Consider the following 19,033-nt stretch of genomic DNA (forward strand, 5'->3'; position numbering starts at 1 on the left):
AAAAGAACATTTTTCAACAAGATTTTGTCAGTCAATTGAACATCACCAATCTTAGAAACATACTTAACACTGCCATCAGGAAGACCAATAAGCAATGACTTTGTCAAAACTTTAACATTATGCAAGAAATGAACATTAAATGTCATATGATCAGATGCACCCGTGTCAATGATCCAGTCATGTAAAAAAAAAATTATGATTAACAGCATTTGCAAGAGAAGAAGGAACCATACCTGCAAAATTAGAGGATGATAGCATACCATCTGAAATTCGTTTTAGAACTTGATCAACAACAGATGTGACCAAACCATCTAGCATGCTAGGATCAAAAGACTGAGAAGTACTAGCACCAGAAGACTGAACCAGAGGATGTTCTTCTTCAGTGTCATCAGATTCAATGACATCAACTGTATTAGCACTCTTCTTGTACCCATTCTTTCCACCAAAACCCTTTGGCTTAAATTTTGCAGGTTTTGCAGGTGGTTTTGCAGTCTTATCACCAGGAAACCCAACCAAACGATAACATTTGTCAATCTTATGCCCTGGCTTACCACAATAATCACACCCATTGACCCAAAAACATTCTTCCAAAGTATGGTTATTCATCTTGCAATGACTACAATACTTCTTTTCTTTCTTATCAGTGGTATTAGGATCAACAGCTTTGAAAGAAGCATAAGCAGATGCCTCAGTCAAGACTTCAACAGATTCTACAACCTGCTTCTGTTTCTCAATTTTTTGTAACAACCCTAAAGCCTTATTGATAGTAGGCAAGGGATCCATGGAGAGTATCTGGGTTCTAATATTGTCAAAACCAGTATTAAGTCCCATCAAAAACTGTATTAACTTTGAGTTGTTCTCTCTAGCAATGATTCTCCTCATCAAAGTGCAGGAACACTGAGAGATCTTACCACAAGAACACTGAGGAATTGGGTCAAGACTGTCCAAAGTCTCCCAATAGTTCTTCAGCTTGCTGTAGTACTCCACCAGGGATAAGTTTGATTGACTCACTACATCAAGATCCTTCTTGAGTTGATAGATCTCTATAGCATTCGCCTGCCCATACCGTTCCAGCAGCTCTTCCCAGAGTTCTTGAGCAGATTTGACATACTTGAGATTGTCACGAATAGATTTGTCGAGAGAATTTAAAATCCATTTCATCACCATCAAGTCACAACGCACCCATTGATGATACTTTTTGTCCGTCTTTGGAGGCTGAGGAAGCGTACCATCTATGAAGCAATCCTTGTTTTTCGAAGCAAGAGCCATCAAGATATCTTGTTTCCAACCCAGAAAATTTGTGCCATCAAACAGTGGTGATACGAGATGCGAAAAAGGCTGATCAGATGATAATAAGTACAAGGGATCATCATAGAAATCATAGCCATGATTACTTTCTTCAGAATTCTCAGGCATGTTGTTAATTGGATTTGATTCGAAGATGATTTGATCAAAAATTTGTGAAGATGAGTATATATGAAGATGATCAAAATTTGATCAAGATTTATGATGAATTTGATTGAATATGAGAGCGGAAGCAAAAGAATTTGTTAAGGATCGAATTAATTGGTAACTGATACCATATAGAAAGATGAATGTAAGAACATGATTATAGAAGATTGATAGAAGAAATTATATTTCATAGAATTGTGTTTCTAATGTCTGAATACATCGTGTATTTATAGTGGATCAATATAACAACCACCTATACTAGCTATAACTAACTCGGGTTAGTTACAACAAACTTTAAACATAACTAACTATATTGAGTTAGTTACTCTATTCTATAATAAGGAATCTGAGTTAACATAGCTAGTACATGAGAATTAGCATCACGACCACTTTCACAACTCCTGCAGGATGCACATAAAAGAATTGGAAGCATGACAAGCCAATTGTGAACAAATTTTGTAACACAGCTTACAGTTTCTATAATTTCTGGACACAAAAAAACATTAAATTATATGTGAACAAGCTCACCTTGTTATAGACTAGTGTTACATCCATGACAGCTATGGATTATGGAACATGAAGTCTCATTCATTCTCATAATTCTAGAACTCCTGCAACTGCATCTTCAGAATTATCGTCACTTGATGCATCTTCAGAATCACTGAAATCCCCATCAAGGATTTCTGCTCTACTACTAGAACCAATAATATCCTCCTCTTTGGCATAAAGAACACAGTATTCTGAATGTTTTTAAATAATACTCGTACTAATTAATACAATTTATTTGCAAATCAATGAGCATTATAATGGCAGTCAGCAACCATTAATCTACGATGCTGAAATGTAAATGTTATAGAAGGCGATCGGCACACAAAGTGATAAAAAAAAAAGCCCATCTGGCGCAAAGACATTATTAACAAAATAGTCATGCATAAGAGCAACAAAATTAATAAATTATCTACTGTGTAGAAAAATTTGATCTAGCAGCCTTGCAGTATAAGAAGCTAAAAGGTTTCAAGTTTGAGCAACAGTGCAACTCTCAGAGAAAATAGTAAGCCGCACACAAGGTCAAATCACAAATTTCCTTAAAAGGTTAATATTAGGTTTCTTACATCCCATGAATTCTTAATACTAATGTCCTCGAAATAATCAACAGAAACCTTAATTTTCCGCCTTTACGATCATAGAAGTCTTCAGTCACCTTCACCTACTACCTAGCAGTTAGTGCACATTTGCAACGGAATATAAAGCCTCTGGCTTCTCTATTCATTACAACAAACCCTTGGTAAATTCATCAAATTTATAAAAGCTAACAAATCAAAAGAAAGAAAAACCACATGTTCAAAATAATCAGGAAGAAAAATATATTCGGTGCAAAGTGCCACAAGAACCAAGATAGTTTTTCAACCCAGTAGAAAAGAACAGGGTTCCTTCAATATATAAACTGTCACACATAGGTATACCTTGAATTCGGATGTTGTACCTTTAACTTTCTCTTCAAATTCCTCTTTATTGGTCATCAGTAGGAAGATGGCATCTTCATTGAGGCCATGTGAAGGATTTGGGTATAGCAACAGCTGAGGAAGGATGATATCAAACACCTTCACAAACTCTGCATCGAAACAGCAAGTGATAACCAGAGATGAGAAGAAAATAGCTTACTTGACCCCATCCCTAGAATCAAAAACTCGAATTCTTCTGGTAAGTAGATCATTTTCGCCATAGGGAGAAAAAGTCATTAACGGTGATAATATTTATGCCAAAGACAGATTATTACCATATGCAGGACTCCAGTCTTTGTCAATCACGTTCAAGCAAATGGTGCCCAAGCTGGAGCTCAAAGAAAGCATATAGTCAGGTTTCTAGTGATTTTGTTCCGAAAAAGTTAAAGTTGCTGAAGAAGACGAATAGCAAACTCACTGCTCATGAATATTTGGGTGAAAAATTTTGTTCATGAATGTAATCGAAGGAGGCTTGTAAGGATAAGCATCTGGAAGCTGAACATGTAATTTCCAAACTCCACCCTTGTATGGACCTGTCGGCAAAACATCCACATATGTAATTCCCAAAATCAGAAATTTTATTCCATTTCTAAAAAGGGGAAAAATTAGTCTCCTTTTTACACACACTGATAGTTATGTTTTGTGTCGGTCTAAGAGGGCGATTTTATCACCCTCGTGTCCTTTAATATGGGTCTTTTGGTACACTTTTCCTAACAATTGGCAATCGGTTATATGGTGGTAACTTGTGCATGTTTACTCGGTTGGGCACTCAATCCTTATGCATGGAACCCGAGTGGCATTAAAGCACCTTTCAAAGGTCAAGGCAAAGAACAAAAGGATCACTTGTAACCCGGAAATCAATTGGGAGAAGTAAGAATGAAGACTAGAAGAAATGAAGGCTATTGTAGAGGTCTAGCTCGTGGGAAAAAGAAGTTCGATTTGCGAGATCGTGCGCGGCTGCTTAAAAAGAAGTCTTGTGCTTGGGTGTGCGCCAAAATGCGCAGCATGAACAGATCTTGCGCGACTGCGCGACAGCTGCGCATCCCCGCTTTACGGGTTTTTCTAATCTTCTTCGTGGGCTTGTTAAGTGGAAATCTTTCTAGGTTTTCGTGAAGGCCTATAAATACCCGAGAGTTTGAAGACACGGGATTATCACCTACCATCATCTCATCTCTTTTAATCTCATTTTTAGGGTTAATCTTGTAGTAATTAAGAAGGCTATTTTCCATTTCAAGTTGTAATCTTTCTTTGTTTTTGGGTTTTATGAAGACTATGGGAGGCTAATCTTTCCATTCTTGATGTAATTTGATCAAAGTATCCAACTTTGGTGATTGTAAGACTCTTAAACCTCTCTTAATTTATCTAATGTTCTTTTCTTGTGCTTTATTTCTTATGTTGAGTAGATGAATGTTTGGGTTGGCCATCCTTGCATGTTATTTACTTAATTAGTGCAAATCCTAATGAAATGGTTTAATTTAGTTGGGATTGTTGAAGCAAGTTTGTTGTTTGTTGATTTGGTTTAAAGGATTCATGCAACAAATAGAAAAGTTCATGTCTTTTACTCATTTGTATGGTTTAATCTTATGAGGAATTGATCCTAGCTTCATCTCTTGGTTAAATTCTTTATGCTCATGCTTAGTCTCCTTTCATGGTTTAATGAATTGTTGCTTAAGTTTGAAGGGTATTTGTAGATGGTTTAATTTACATGTATCAATATCTTGAGATGATAGTATTGGGTAGAAAATTGTAAGAGAGGAATAAAAGAGTCAAGCATCATCATTGTTGGGTTACTAAGAGAGAATTACATCAAGTTTTCCCTTTATATTGAATCTTGCATACTAGTTGTTTGTGGAATTGTCTCAATAGGAAGATTTCCAATTTCTACTCTTATTTCCATGTTTGTTTCTCAAAACCAATCCCTTTCCATATATGTTCCCTACTTGTTGACCTTTGTTAATATCCATTGTTTGTGATTATTGCTTTTGTTAAGTTAATATTGTCTTTAGGATCTTAATTAGTAGTAGAGACCCACTTAGTAGTCATTAGTTTACATTTCAAGCTTTAGTCTTATTTCCTTCTCTAGGGTTCGACCCTTTACTTCCACTTTACTATTGTTTTAAGTTTAAAGTTAGTAGAGTCAAAGTTTAGGTTATAAATTGTTAATTTGATAGGCTAATTCTAGTATTTTAACGACCTAGTTTTATATTTATCAAATTTTGGCGCCGTTGCCGGGGAAGGCAACGTAGCTAAAGCTTGTTTTTGAACTATTGGTCTTTAAATTAGTGTAGTTAGTCTTTGTAAAAGAGTGATTGTTAAATTGCATGCTAGTAGTTATTTCTCTCCTCTTTGCCTTGATAAATACGTGGAAGTTCTAATTGGTGTGGTTAGTGTGAAGGTTTATGTTTAGCTCTCCACCACACGGTGAATCAACCCCCGTGGAAGAAGACGCTTTTGGAGCATATTCTTGGCTATTCACTAACCCTTGGTACCGAAGACCACCAAGAGAACATAGAGTAGAAGAACCACCTTTAGAAGTCCCTATTGAAGAAGAACCAATAGAAGTAGAACCAATTGAAGTGGAATACCCACAAATGGCGAATGATACTAGAACTATTAGGGAGCTCCGGGCAAGAAATTATGACACTCAACCTCTTTGCATAGCCTACCCACCCATGGGAGCTAATGCCAACTTTGAATTGAAGGGCTATTTCATTCACAACCTCCCAAAGTTTCATGGACATGCGGGGGATGACCCAAATCGCCATCTTTCCGAATTCCATATGATGTGTGAGGGTGCAATTCCAAATGGTGTCACGGAAGATCAATTTAAGTTGAGAGCTTTCCCATTTTCACTTCAAGATGCGGCAAAAGATTGGTTGTTTTACCTTCAACCGGGTACAATCCGTACTTGGAAGGACATGAAGGCGGCTTTTCTTGAGAAATACTACCCCGACTCAAGACATAACCATGCAAAGAAAGCCATCACTTCTCCGGAGCAAGATGCAAGTGAGAGCTTATATGAGTATTGGGAGAGATTCAAGAAATTGGTTGCTCAATGTCCTTACCATGGTCTTAGTGGTGATGACCTTTTGGTCAACTTTTGTGATGGTCTTACCGTACAATACCAAATCATGGTTAATTCCGCTACGGGTGGTGGAGTTGACAACTATTCCGTGGCGGAGGCAAATGAGATCATAGAAAAGTTGGCCGCTAGCACAAGGAACTATGGAAGAAGCCGAGTGTCAAAGAATATTAACTCCATTGAGACACCTTCTCCTTCCTCCCACAAGCTTGAGAAAACCGTGGATGATCTCACAAAAATGGTTGCTCAACTAGGGGGGAACAATCAAGGAGGAGCACAAGGATCTAATGTGGAGTGTAATTTTTGTCAAGGGCCACACCCAATGGAAACTTGTCCCATCATGGAAGAGCAAGGAATAAGCAAGGAGAATGTGAGTGCCATGATGCACGGTCAATACAACTCTAGGAACCCCAATGGGGGAGGGTATTATAAGTATGATCCGAGCGGCAATACTTACAATATTGGGTCAAGGGACAATCCAAACCTTAGTTGGGGAGGAGATACCTCCAAGAGCTTCCAAAATGGTCAATTCAATCACTTGAAGAACTCCAACTCTCAAGGACAAAACTCCAATTACCAAAGAAACAACAATCATCAACAAGCCAAGGGAGGATCCTTCCAATTTGGAAACCAAGGAAACCAAGGGAATTTCCAAGGTAACCACAAGAACTTCCAACAAGGAGGGGGCTCTTCCTCCCAAGGAAATGAAGATTTGTCTACAAATGAGATGTTCAAGATGATCATGAAAGGGCAAGCCGAAAATACCAAGAGGTTTGACAAAATGGATGCGGACAAAATTTCAAGTGATGCTAGGGTGAAGAACCTTGAGATTCAACTTGGCCAACTTGCACAAGAAATGGCCAAGAACAATCAAAGGAACTCTAACTCAATTCCATCTACAACATTTCCACCAAAGGAAAATGCAAGCTCCATGACTTTGAGAAAGGGGAGAACCCTAGAATCTCCCCCGAAGAAGAAGAGGAAGGCCAAATCACATGAGAGGGTCATTGACATTGAGGAACAAGTTGAAGAAGAGCTAGTGGTTGAGGAAGAGAAAGAGACACCCTCTAGAGCTAGTGGGGAAGAGGAGAAGACTCCCTTGAGGAATGACAAAGAAAAGAGTGAAAGCAACAAAGCCAAGGATCATGTTGAGGAGATCGAGAGAGAGTATGTTGTGGAGGTACCTTTTCCTAGTGCTCTCACACATTCTAAAAGTGTCGCAAGAGATGAGGATCTCTATGAAACTTTTAGGAAGTGTGAAGTAAATATCCCTTTGCTAAATCTTTTGAAAGGTGTACCTAGGTATGCAAAGTTTCTCAAGGAACTTTTCACACCTAGGAGAAGCCCAAGGAAGGGAACCCAAAGAGTAAGGGTAAGTGAACATGTTTCCGCAATTTTTAAAAAATCACTTCCCAAAAAGTGTGGAGACCCGGGAATGTTCACCATACCATGCTCTATTGGGGACAAAAGTTTCACTCATGCTATGTTAGACCTTGGTGCATCAATCAATGTTATGCCATATGCCCTCTATGAGACTTTGGGACTTCCACCATTGAACAAAACCGATGTAGTGATCCAACTTGCGGATCGCTCAAACATATACCCAAAGGGGATGGTGGAGGATGTGTTGGTAGAGGTAGACCACTTAACCTTCCCGGCCGACTTCTATGTTCTTGACATGGAAGCCGACTCGAGGGCCACTCCCATCCTTTTGGGGAGGCCTTTTATGAAGACCTCTAAAACCAAGATTGATGTGTCTAATGGGAACCTCACTATGGAATTTGATGGAAAGAAACTCACGTACAACATCTATGATGCTATGAAACAACCTAGCGATTCACATTCATGTTATTTCTTAGACATCATTGAACCAATTACCTCTCAAGTTTATATGTTGTGTCAAAGGGACCCACTTGAGGTGGCCCTCACTAACAATGTCGAGAAGGAAGGGTTGCGTTTTTTGTTGTCTAATGATGTGCAGGAAAGTGTAGAAGAATTGGAAACGGAAGAACCACTTGAAGAATTAAAGGATGGAAAAGAAGTGAAAGAAATTGAAGAAGGAATGTCGAGAACCTGCGCAGCCTGCGCACCCACAATGCGCAGCCTGCGCAATCCTGCGCAGCCTGCGCAGACCCTATGCGCAGCCTGCGCAATTCCCAGTCCATCCGAGTCTTGTTTTTCTTCCTACTCTTATGACAACCCGTCCCATTTTCTATCCTTAGAGGCCTCCCTTGAAAGGCCCCTTCCATCCATCATTAAGCCACCCACCCCCAACCTCAAACCACTCCCCAACAATTTGAAATACGTCTTTCTTGGGGCAAATGACACTCTACCCCTCATAATTTCAAACCAACTTGAGAGTGAACAAGAGAGGAGGTTGGTGGATGTTTTGCAAAAGTATAAAGGAGCATTTGGATGGAGCATCGCGGATATCAAGGGGATAAGCCCAAGCACTTGCGTGCACAAAATTCGATTGGAAAAGGATGCAAAACCCGTTCGACAACCACAACGAAGGCTTAATCCACCTATGATGGAAGTTGTCAAGGAAGAGATTATCAAACTTCTTCAAATGGGTATTATCTTTCCAATTAGTGACTCCCAATGGGTAAGTCCTACTCAAGTTGTGCCAAAGAAGAGAGGGGTGACGGTAGTCAAAAACACTCAAGGGGCATTGATCCCCACCCGTTTGCAAACGGGATGGAGGGTGTGTATTGATTATCGTCGCCTCAACCAAGTCACTTGGAAGGACCATTTCCCCCTACCCTTTCTAGATCAAATGCTAGAGAGGTTAGGTGGGAAAGAGTATTATTGCTTTTTGGATGGATATTCCGGGTATTTTCAAATCCCCATTCACCCGGAGGATCAATCCAAAACAACCTTTACTTGCCCATTCGGTACTTATGCTTACCGCCGCATGCCTTTTGGATTGTGCAATGCCCCCGGCACTTTCCAACGATGCATGATGAGCATTTTCTCGGACTATGTGGAGCGTATTTTGGAAGTCTTCATGGATGACTTCACCCTCCATGGGGACTCATTTGACTCGTGTCTAGACCACCTCGCTATGGTCCTATCACGGTGCATAGACTCTCACCTCATTTTAAATTCTGAAAAGTGTCACTTGATGGTGAGTAGTGGAATCGTGTTAGGACACATAGTGTCGAAAAGAGGGATTGAGGTGGATACGGCAAAGGTGGATGTGATTAAAACCTTACCGTATCCATCTAATACTCGAGACGTGAGGTCGTTCTTGGGACACGCGAGTTTTTATCGAAGGTTTATTAAAGATTTCTCCAAAATCGCTAACCCCTTGTGCAAACTTTTGCACAAGGATGTGGAGTTCGTGTTTGATGATCATTGTAGGGAAGCATTTGACTTGTTGAAGGAAAGACTTGTATCGGCTCCAATCATTCAAGCACCCAAGTGGGATCGGCCTTTTGAGATCATGACCGATGCAAGCGATTTTGCCATTGGAGCCGTTTTGGGAGAAAAGGATGACAAAGCTTCATATGTGATTCAATATGCTTCATCTCTCTTGAATGATGCTCAACGAAACTACACCGTCACCGAGAAGGAATTCTTGGCGGTGGTTTATGCTCTAGAGAAGTTCCGCTCATACTTACTAGGAGTCAAGGTGATTGTCTATACCGATCACAAATCCATCACTCAACTTGTGAGCAAGAAGGACTCCAAACCAAGATTAATGAGGTGGGTTCTCCTACTTAGTGAGTTTGACATAGAGATAAGAGAGAAAAAGGGATTGGCAAATGTGGTGGCCGACCACCTAAGTCGACTACAACTCAATGATCAACAAATGCAACGAATGGGGATAGTCGATGGGAGTTTGCCTCATGAATCTCTTTATAGTTTGAGGATGACGGAGCCATGGTATGCCAACTTGGTAAATTACATGGTCACCAAGAAGTTTCCCACCTCTCTTTCATCTAGTCAAAGGAACAAGATCAAGTCCGATTCTAGGTTCTATATATGGGATGAGCCATATTTGTGGAAAATGTGCCAAGACCAAGTCATCCGCCGTTGTGTGCCGGATGTAGAAATCCCGTCCATCCTAAAGCATTGCCATGAGTACGCTTGTGGGGGTCACTTTGGGCCGCAAAGAACGGCACGTAAAATCCTTGAGTGCGGTTTTTATTGGCCCAAGTTGTTTAAAGATGCTCATATCTTCGTTACTACTTGTGATAGATGCCAACGTTTTGGCAACATATCACGTAGGAACGAAATGCCCCAACAACCGATGCTCTACTTGGAAATTTTTGATGTTTGGGGAATAGACTTCATGGGACCATTCCCTAACTCCTATGGATATCTCTACATCCTCTTGGCGGTCGACTACGTGTCTAAGTGGGTGGAAGCCATCCCCACCAAATGTGATGATGCCAAGACGGTGCAAGCATTTGTCAAAAGCAATATATTTTCAAGATTCGGCTTCCCAAAAGCCATTGTGAGTGATAGGGGGACTCATTTTTGTAACAAGGTGATCTCAACCTTGCTTCAAAAATATGGTGTGCTTCACAAAGTTTCTACGGCATATCACCCCCAAACAAATGGCCAAGCGGAAGTCTCTAACCGGGAGGTTAAACACATCTTGGAAAGAACGGTCAATCCCGACCGCAAGGATTGGAGCAAGAGGCTTGAAGATGCTCTATGGGCTTATCGAACGGCATATAAGACCCCAATCGACATGTCCCCATATAGGCTAATCTATGGGAAGGGATTCCACCTTCCCGTAGAGGTGGAGCACAAAGCCTATTGGGCAATTAAAGCTTTTAATCAAAATGTCGATGAGGCGGGATTGCACCGAAAGCTTCAAATACAAGAATTGGAAGAGCTTAGGCACAATGCCTATGACAATGCTAGCATCTACAAGGAGAAGGCTCGGTCTTGGCATGACAAGATGGTCACAAGAAGAGTTTTCGAAGAGGGAGAAGATGTGTTGGTTTTTCAAAGTCGCCTCAAGAATTTTCCCGGCAAGTTGAGGTCAAAGTGGTTTGGACCCTACAAAGTCAAGAAGGTTTTTCCCCACGGAGCGGTGGAGGTTGAAGACCCGACCTCGGGGAAGGTTATAAAGGTAAATGGGCATAGATTGAAGAAGTACTACAAAGGAATCGAACTACGAGGTGAAGAGGATCTTCTTTTAGAAGATCCAATTTACAAAGATTGATTCTCCAACTTTGACAAAGTCGAGCCATCGACGTTAAATAACGGCAAAATTTGTAAATATTCTATCCCAATTTAATTGCTTTCTTAGAGTAGTTTACTTTCGCAATTTAATTCCGCAATTTATTTACTCGCATGTTAATTTTCGTTGAATTAATTTCATTTGCATTTGATATGTAAAAAGGCACTTGAGGTTTGTTTAATGATATAGTGATTTGCAAGAACCCTCTTGGAAGGCGTGCCCAAGAGGAGATGAGAGTCGGGTTTGATGAACAAAGTCATAGGAAGAGACCAAGGAAAAGAGAATAGGAAGAAATGGAAAATTTTTGGCTAAGGAATGACTTTGGAACTAAAAGAACAAGAACCAAAACTGCGAAACACTGCGCAGCCTGCGCAAAAGGCATGCGCAGGTGCGCAAAATTGCGCAGGAGGGAACAGTAATTGCGCAGCCTGCTCAGCCTGCGCAGGTCTGATATCTCGATTCTTTTCTTCTCTTAGCCCGTGCTTCCTCCTCATAACTTACTCCATTATTTTTTCGACAAACACCAAACCCCCTCTCTCATCCACTAAAAATCCTACCAAATCACTCCATATCAACAACAAACCTCCTTCTCATCACCAATTTCTTCACCAAATTTATCCTTGACATCAAAAACACCATCAAATCTCCAATTTTCTGACAAAAATCCCCAAATCCCCCTAACCCTAGAATTTTTCCGGGTTGAATTGAAGTTTGTTCAAGTGGATTTCTGGGTTTTAAAAGGGTTTTTATACAACATTCAAGCAAGATTGAGGATTTTTTCGGGGAGGTATAACAACTTTCTTCACTATCCTTGTCTTATTTTTTTTCAATTTGATTTCCTTTGAGTAGTTGAGTTGATTTCTTGCTTGTAATTGCTTGTTTGGGGATTGTTGGTAATCATTTTCTGTTAGGGAAGGCAAATATTCAACAAAATTACCTTAGATACACAATTTGGTGCTAGTGCACACAAGGTGTTTGTTGAATTGCCCCTTAGAAAATTTTTCAGATTTTTGGTTGTATTAAGTGGTTGTTTTTGAAAATTTTTTTACAAGAACAAGATGGTTTTTGGTCTTGGAAAAGGGAAGTCTAAGAAGAAGGGGGAAGCCTCAAACCAACCTCCACCAAGTGCACCACCCAAACCTTTTAAGGGGGATGAAGGGTTACCAAACAACATTAAGACTTACTTTAGGTTCCTTGAGAGTAAGCCCCTCCCAATTTCCAAATTCCTTCACCCGGAAACCTTGAGGGATATGGGCATCCTTGACCACACCCTTGCCTTCCTCACTAAGGTGGGGTTAGAGAGGTACCTTCACCTTCAACCTCGCACCTACTCCGCTTACACCTTAGAATTCCTCTCGACCATCGAAATCACGGGGGAAAGGGGGAATGAAAGGGTGAACTTTAGGTTGAACAAAACTTGGCACACCATCACCTTTGAGCGGGTAAGGGAAATTTTGAGTATCACCAAACCACCCTCCCCAATAAACCTACCGGGTACGGCCTTGGATGATTCTTGGTTTGGGCTCACAAGGAAAACACCCCGGACAAACAATGACAAAATAGCCTCAATCACAAACCCTCCCATCCGGATTCTCACCCGAATGATTTCATGCTTTTTCTTTACGATGGGGGAGCCTACCAAGCTCAATGAGGGGGTCCGTGAGTGTTTGTGGGCGATGTTGCCCGAGGGGGAGGGAGTGCCGGATTGGGCAAGGCTTTTTGTGGTGGGTGCAACTAAGCAACGTGAAAAGAAAGGAAGTATAAATTGTGGAGGTTTGGTCACTCTTTTCGTGGCTAGTTTGGTTGGGGAAATTCCGGACGAACAACCTCATGTGTGGGGGAATCACCTATACAATGAAGCGGGGTTGGTGGAGTGTCACATGATTCATTCTTTGGACACGGTTCCATGGAGTTGTCATTGGTTGGGGGAGGGGGGTGTACCTTACATGAAGCTTCCCTTGAATGGCCCACTTCCGAGTGGACCTCGAGCCCGGGATTTCTTTTGTCCTCCCGAGGGCAACCTCCCTAACCCACCACCGCAACGAATGAGGAAGAGAAGAGCCGTTGAGCCTTCCCGAGGTCCCCAACATGAAGAAGAAAGAGAAGTTGAGCTTATTGAGGGGGGCTTCCATGAGACCCCACACATTCCGTCGACCTACCAACCGCCTCAAGACACTCCTATGTTTGAGGCCGAGGGTTCTTCAAGTACACCTTTACCACCATGGCAACACAAATTGTTTAAGTACTTTGAAGATACCCGGGGGACGTTGGAAGCGATTAGTGGGAGGGTTGAGAGCTCCCATTCTTGGCAACAACAACAAACGCCAAGATTGGAGAGTTATGATCAATTCCGAAAATCTTTTGAGGAGCATAGACGGTTGGGAGATGAGGCCGAATTGGCCCAAAAGAAAATTCTTGAAGACATTGCCAAGAGGCAAGAGGAGTCTCTTGCATGGCAACAACAATGTGCCAAAGCTTGGGCGGAAAATCAAGCTATGTGGCAAGATCAAAACAAGTGGCGGGAAGAAGTGAGTCAACAATTTGGGGTGCAAAACGAAAGGCACCACCAATACCTTGACGACTCCTACTATGACGCCAAAGCCCATGAAGACTCCTTTGGCCTTATTCAAGGCCTTTTCGGCATGACTCTTCACTCCAATGACCCAACCTATCAACCCACCATCGATGAGACTCAAGTTAATGCGGCCTACACAAGGGCCCAACAAGAAAGAGAAAGAAGAGAAAGAAGAAGAAAGAACCGGGGGGCATATGAGCAAGGCGAAGGCTCGGGCCCCTCCAACTAAATTTTTGAAGAAGTTGGCACTCCCTCACATTGAGGACAATGTGAAATTTAAGTGTGGGGGAGTGAGAATTGTAACATATGTAAATTGTCTTTCAAATGCAAGTGCAAACAAAAAAAAAAAAAAAAAAAAAAAAAAAAAAAAAAAAATGAAAATCCCGGCTAGGTGAAAACCCACAAGGGTGGGCGCCTAGGCAAGATTGGGAAGGTGGCCGAGGACGGGATGAAAACCCGAAAGGGCATTCCGGGTAAAATGAAGAAATGAGTTGCGAGCCACCATGAGAGGAAAGGAAAAGCTAAGGTGAAAACCCGGAAGGGCACCTTAGGCAAAATGAGGGATTTTCACCAAAAAAATTGAAAAATTGAAAAATTGTAACACCAAAAAGATGGAGGGATAAGAAGGGAGTGATAAGGAGGGTCTTGGAAGGAGGCTAGATTAGGATTTAATTTCTTTTTGAGTCACAAAACTTGTCCCAAATCGGTGGATTTTTGCTTTGGCTACTTTGGTTGTTGATTTACTTCGGAGTGTGGCCAACCAAGTAGCATGATCATACCTTGCTTGGAGTGATAAGGGGGTGATATAAGTGGTGAATTAGATTGTTTTAGGAGTTGCTTAGGCCACTTTGCTTCCACCTTGGGATAAGGTGAAAGTGGCCATCTCTCGTTGGTGATATAAGGAGGGTGGAGTTGTGTGATGAGTCGGAGTTGGTGGTTGTGTCGTGTCTTGTTTGAGGGAGAAATAAGGAGGGTGAGTGAGTGAAGAGTATGTGCAAATTTTGAGTCATGTCTTTTTCTTTTTAATTGGTGGTTGTGTTAGAGGGAGACATAAGAAGGTAGAGGAAAGGGAAGAGTGGTCTTACTCTCCTACGCTCTCTTGTAGACTTCATGGTTGCTTGTTGCGGGTTTTGCTCGGGACTAGCAAAAGTCTAAGTGTGGGGGAGTTTGATAGTTATGTTTTGTGTCGGTCTAAGAGGGCGATTTTATCACCCTCGTGTCCTTTAATATGGGTCTTTTGGTACACTTTTCCTAACAATTGGCAATCGGTTATATGGTGGTAACTTGTGCATGTTTACTCGGTTGGGCACTCAATCCTTATGCATGGAACCCGAGTGGCATTAAAGCACCTTTCAAAGGTCAAGGCAAAGCACAAAAGGATCACTTGTAACCCGGAAATCAATTGGGAGAAGTAAGAATGAAGACTAGAAGAAATGAAGGCTATTGTAGAGGTCTAGCTCGTGGGAAAAAGAAGTTCAGATTTGCGAGATCGATCGTGCGCGACTGCGCAAAAACAGTCTTGCAGTGCGCCAAAATGCGCAGCATGAACAGTGCTTGCGCGCTGCTGCGCATCCCCGCTTTACGGGTTTTTCTAATCTTCTTCGTGGGCTTGTTAAGTGGAAATCTTTCTAGGTTTTCGTGAAGGCCTATAAATACCCGAGAGTTTGAAGACCTGGGATTATCACCTACCATCATCTCATCTCTTTTAATCTCATTTTTAGGGTTAATCTTGTAGTAATTAAGAAGGCTATTTTCCATTTCAAGTTGTAATCTTTCTTTGTTTTTGGGTTTTATGAAGACTATGGGAGGCTAATCTTTCCATTCTTGATGTAATTTGATCAAAGTATCCAACTTTGGTGATTGTAAGACTCTTAAACCTCTCTTAATTTATCTAATGTTCTTTTCTTGTGCTTTATTTCTTATGTTGAGTAGATGAATGTTTGGGTTGGCCATCCTTGCATGTTATTTACTTAATTAGTGCAAATCCTAATGAAATGGTTTAATTTAGTTGGGATTGTTGAAGCAAGTTTGTTGTTTGTTGATTTGGTTTAAAGGATTCATGCAACAAATAGAAAAGTTCATGTCTTTTACTCATTTGTATGGTTTAATCTTATGAGGAATTGATCCTAGCTTCATCTCTTGGTTAAATTCTTTATGCTCATGCTTAGTCTCCTTTCATGGTTTAATGAATTGTTGCTTAAGTTTGAAGGGTATTTGTAGATGGTTTAATTTACATGTATCAATATCTTGAGATGATAGTATTGGGTAGAAAATTGTAAGAGAGGAATAAAAGAGTCAAGCATCATCATTGTTGGGTTACTAAGAGAGAATTACATCAAGTTTTCCCTTTATATTGAATCTTGCATACTAGTTGTTTGTGGAATTGTCTCAATAGGAAGATTTCCAATTTCTACTCTTATTTCCATGTTTGTTTCTCAAAACCAATCCCTTTCCATATATGTTCCCTACTTGTTGACCTTTGTTAATATCCATTGTTTGTGATTATTGCTTTTGTTAAGTTAATATTGTCTTTAGGATCTTAATTAGTAGTAGAGACCCACTTAGTAGTCATTAGTTTACATTTCAAGCTTTAGTCTTATTTCCTTCTCTAGGGTTCGACCATTTACTTCCACTTTACTATTGTTTTAAGTTTAAAGTTAGTAGAGTCAAAGTTTAGGTTATAAATTGTTAATTTGATAGGCTAATTCTAGTATTTTAACGACCTAGTTTTATATTTATCACACACCTTCAGCATGGTAAAGCTCTATCAATGTGTTTCACAATGGCAAAAGGAATTCATGAAGAGAATACTGAAAAATAACAATAGCGAAAGAAAAGAATCAACTTACTCCCAGTCGGACCACGTAATATCACGATGAATTCATCAGTTCTGTCATCGATAAGCTCCACAATGAAATCTCTCATCATCCTAAGGCGACACAAAAGTAGTATTTCCATCAAAGTGATCATCTTGCATTAGAATGACACTTCTGAATAGACACTAGATAAGATAATATGCCTCAATACCAAATAGACCAACTTTTTGACAGGAGGAATTGTCAATATGAACATTCATATAATAAGGACTTCAAACCAAAAGATTTGTCAGATTAGAACATAAGGAATACAAGCTCTTGGTTAGTTATAAATTTCACGGCATTATGAAAGGAAATTCATTTTCTATTGTACAAATAAAAAAATAAAAATAAAAACACCAACCCTGTGTAGATGGGAAAATTTCAGCATAAAACCCATCATCAGAGTCAGCTAGAAAGGCTAAAATCACATTTATAAAGAAGCCAGCTGTAGAACTTATTAATTGAAAATGAGCTTACAATGTCATAGCATCCGACTCCCTTCGCTTGCCCAATGAAGACATCAGATTAGGATAATAGAGAGCTTAAACCTACAAAATATTCAAGGTCCTTGAAAAAAATACTATGGTAAAATGGTATTATTATAAGTAAACACGGAGTTAAGCAGATCATGTTGATAGAAAAATCGATATTTATAAAGCATCTTAAAAATTAAACATAGCCACTATACAATCAGCACAAGTAATCTTCCAAAGTTCCAATAGACAGCAACATATGTTCCCATGGATACAACATACCGCCACCATAAACCTTTAGTCAAAGAGGGATCACTAACACGAGCCATCATATATTATATGGAAAGCTCAGTATGCATAAGCTCCCGCAAAAAAAATACAACATCATTCAAGCCACTGGGATAATAATTGCCAAGAATAACTGATTTTACATAAACTAGGACTAAGGTACTCGAAATTGTAATTTAATTCTCATCCAAAAATTATAATTTAATTCTCATCCAAAAATTCACCAATGATGCTGATAATGATGTAGTCAGCTAAAAGTAACATGATCAAATTAAAGCTGAAAGTAAAGATGAGCAGAGACTAACCAACAAGAGCTGAAATCTGAACAATCAGGGAGATAGCAGCAGACAAATTATGAGAGGGCTGACCTGCCTGGCCAAAATATTCCTAAACGTAGGAGTTACGAACTAGATATGTATATCTAAAGACTCTTTGTAGTACTTGAGAGATGGAAACAGACCAGACAAATTCAAATATTTTACAAGAAAAGGTAAAACAACAGGCTGCTTCAACAAATGCTATCCAGGCATTTTCCTTTCTCCACTTCTTCTTTCTCCATTATGGCAGTTGAAACATTATTCTCAAGCTTGATCGCCAAGTAATAAACAACGATAGTAATGCATTGACTCGGCACATTGAGTTTATGTGACATCCAAACTTCATAAAGAATAAAGTTAATCCTTCTAAAAGAGATGGGGGTGTTTATTAGCATGAAAGAGAAAAGAAAGTTCAATTCAATGACATTCTCCTAAACCCATTCCCAAACAGCGCCACAAGGAGGCGGTCAAAACGAATAAATTTGAAAAATAAGATAAGGAAGACATTGTCCCTCGAACAGATGACATAAGAATAATTAGCAATCGGGAAATGAAAACAAGTACTTCAAAAATCAAGTACTTTTCACTTCCATCCCAATTTTTTTGTCCCTAATTTACTTTGATGGTTAGCCAAGTTCAACTTGACCACTGAGTTCACCAATTATCAGTGCAAAAAGTTCATGTTTGATTGATACAGTCAACTAGTAGTTTCTTGTTATCATTTTTGAAAATACGCATCTATTGTTTATAGTGAGAAAATATTAGTCCAAAACAACATTGGTTGACCTTCAACGTCAAATTAGGGACAATGTAAATGGGGTGAAGGGAGTATTTTGAATGATTACTTTACAAGCAAAAAACACAGCTGCGAGCTTGCGATGCTTCAATGTGTAAGTCATTGGTTCATCACATCCAAAAAGTCAGTACAAAAATGACACATAATCTTCTGTAATTCAAAGGCCAGGAAACATGAGAAACTTAAGGAAGCTATCTCCATAGTAGCTAGCAGTACCGATCATAAGTGCAACGATGGCACCTTGGAGTGGACTACCACAAAAGCTCTCATAAGCTTCTGTCCCAGCTTAGAGTTACCATTAGACATTTAAAAATAGCATCGAAGGACACCAATCTACAGAGAACATAGCATTGATCTTCCAAATCTTTTTTTTTTTTTTTTTTGGAAGAATGATATTATTACTAAACATAGGGTGAGCAAAACCAAATCAAGAATGATTTTTTCCACAAGATTTGAGAAAGATCTATCAAACTACTTCTGGTAGGGGCTA

General features: G+C 39.9%; 1 protein-coding gene across 1 annotated transcript; it reads right to left on the reverse strand.

Annotated features, from left to right (window-relative positions):
• Window positions 1-1,979: 1,979 nt before the first annotated feature.
• Window positions 1,980-17,818, reverse strand: LOC141609200 (ubiquitin-conjugating enzyme E2 5-like). Its single transcript, XM_074428357.1, has 7 exons — window positions 17,736-17,818; window positions 17,147-17,217; window positions 16,661-16,740; window positions 3,373-3,487; window positions 3,230-3,282; window positions 2,936-3,064; window positions 1,980-2,192 (listed from the first exon to the last, which is right to left on the reverse strand). The coding sequence occupies exons 2-7, from the start codon at window positions 17,188-17,190 to the stop codon at window positions 2,047-2,049; spliced, it is 567 nt and encodes a 188-aa protein (XP_074284458.1). The 5' UTR covers window positions 17,191-17,217; window positions 17,736-17,818; the 3' UTR covers window positions 1,980-2,046.
• Between the last annotated feature and the right edge of the window lie 1,215 nt (window positions 17,819-19,033).

Source organism: Silene latifolia, chromosome 1 (genome assembly GCF_048544455.1).
Source record: "Silene latifolia isolate original U9 population chromosome 1, ASM4854445v1, whole genome shotgun sequence".
In the NCBI taxonomy this organism is placed as follows: domain Eukaryota; kingdom Viridiplantae; phylum Streptophyta; class Magnoliopsida; order Caryophyllales; family Caryophyllaceae; genus Silene; species Silene latifolia.

Bases quoted from the DNA above. Each gene is read 5' to 3' on its own strand.
- LOC141609200 (XM_074428357.1), bottom strand. From the start codon at position 17,190: ATGTCTTCATTGGGCAAGCGAAGGGAGTCGGATGCTATGACATT. The intron at 16,741-17,146 runs GTAAGCTCATTT...GTGTCGCCTTAG, and splicing joins GAGTCGGATGCTATGACATT to GATGATGAGAGATTTCATTG. The intron at 3,283-3,372 runs GTGAGTTTGCTA...TTTGAGCTCCAG, and splicing joins CACCCAAATATTCATGAGCA to CTTGGGCACCATTTGCTTGA.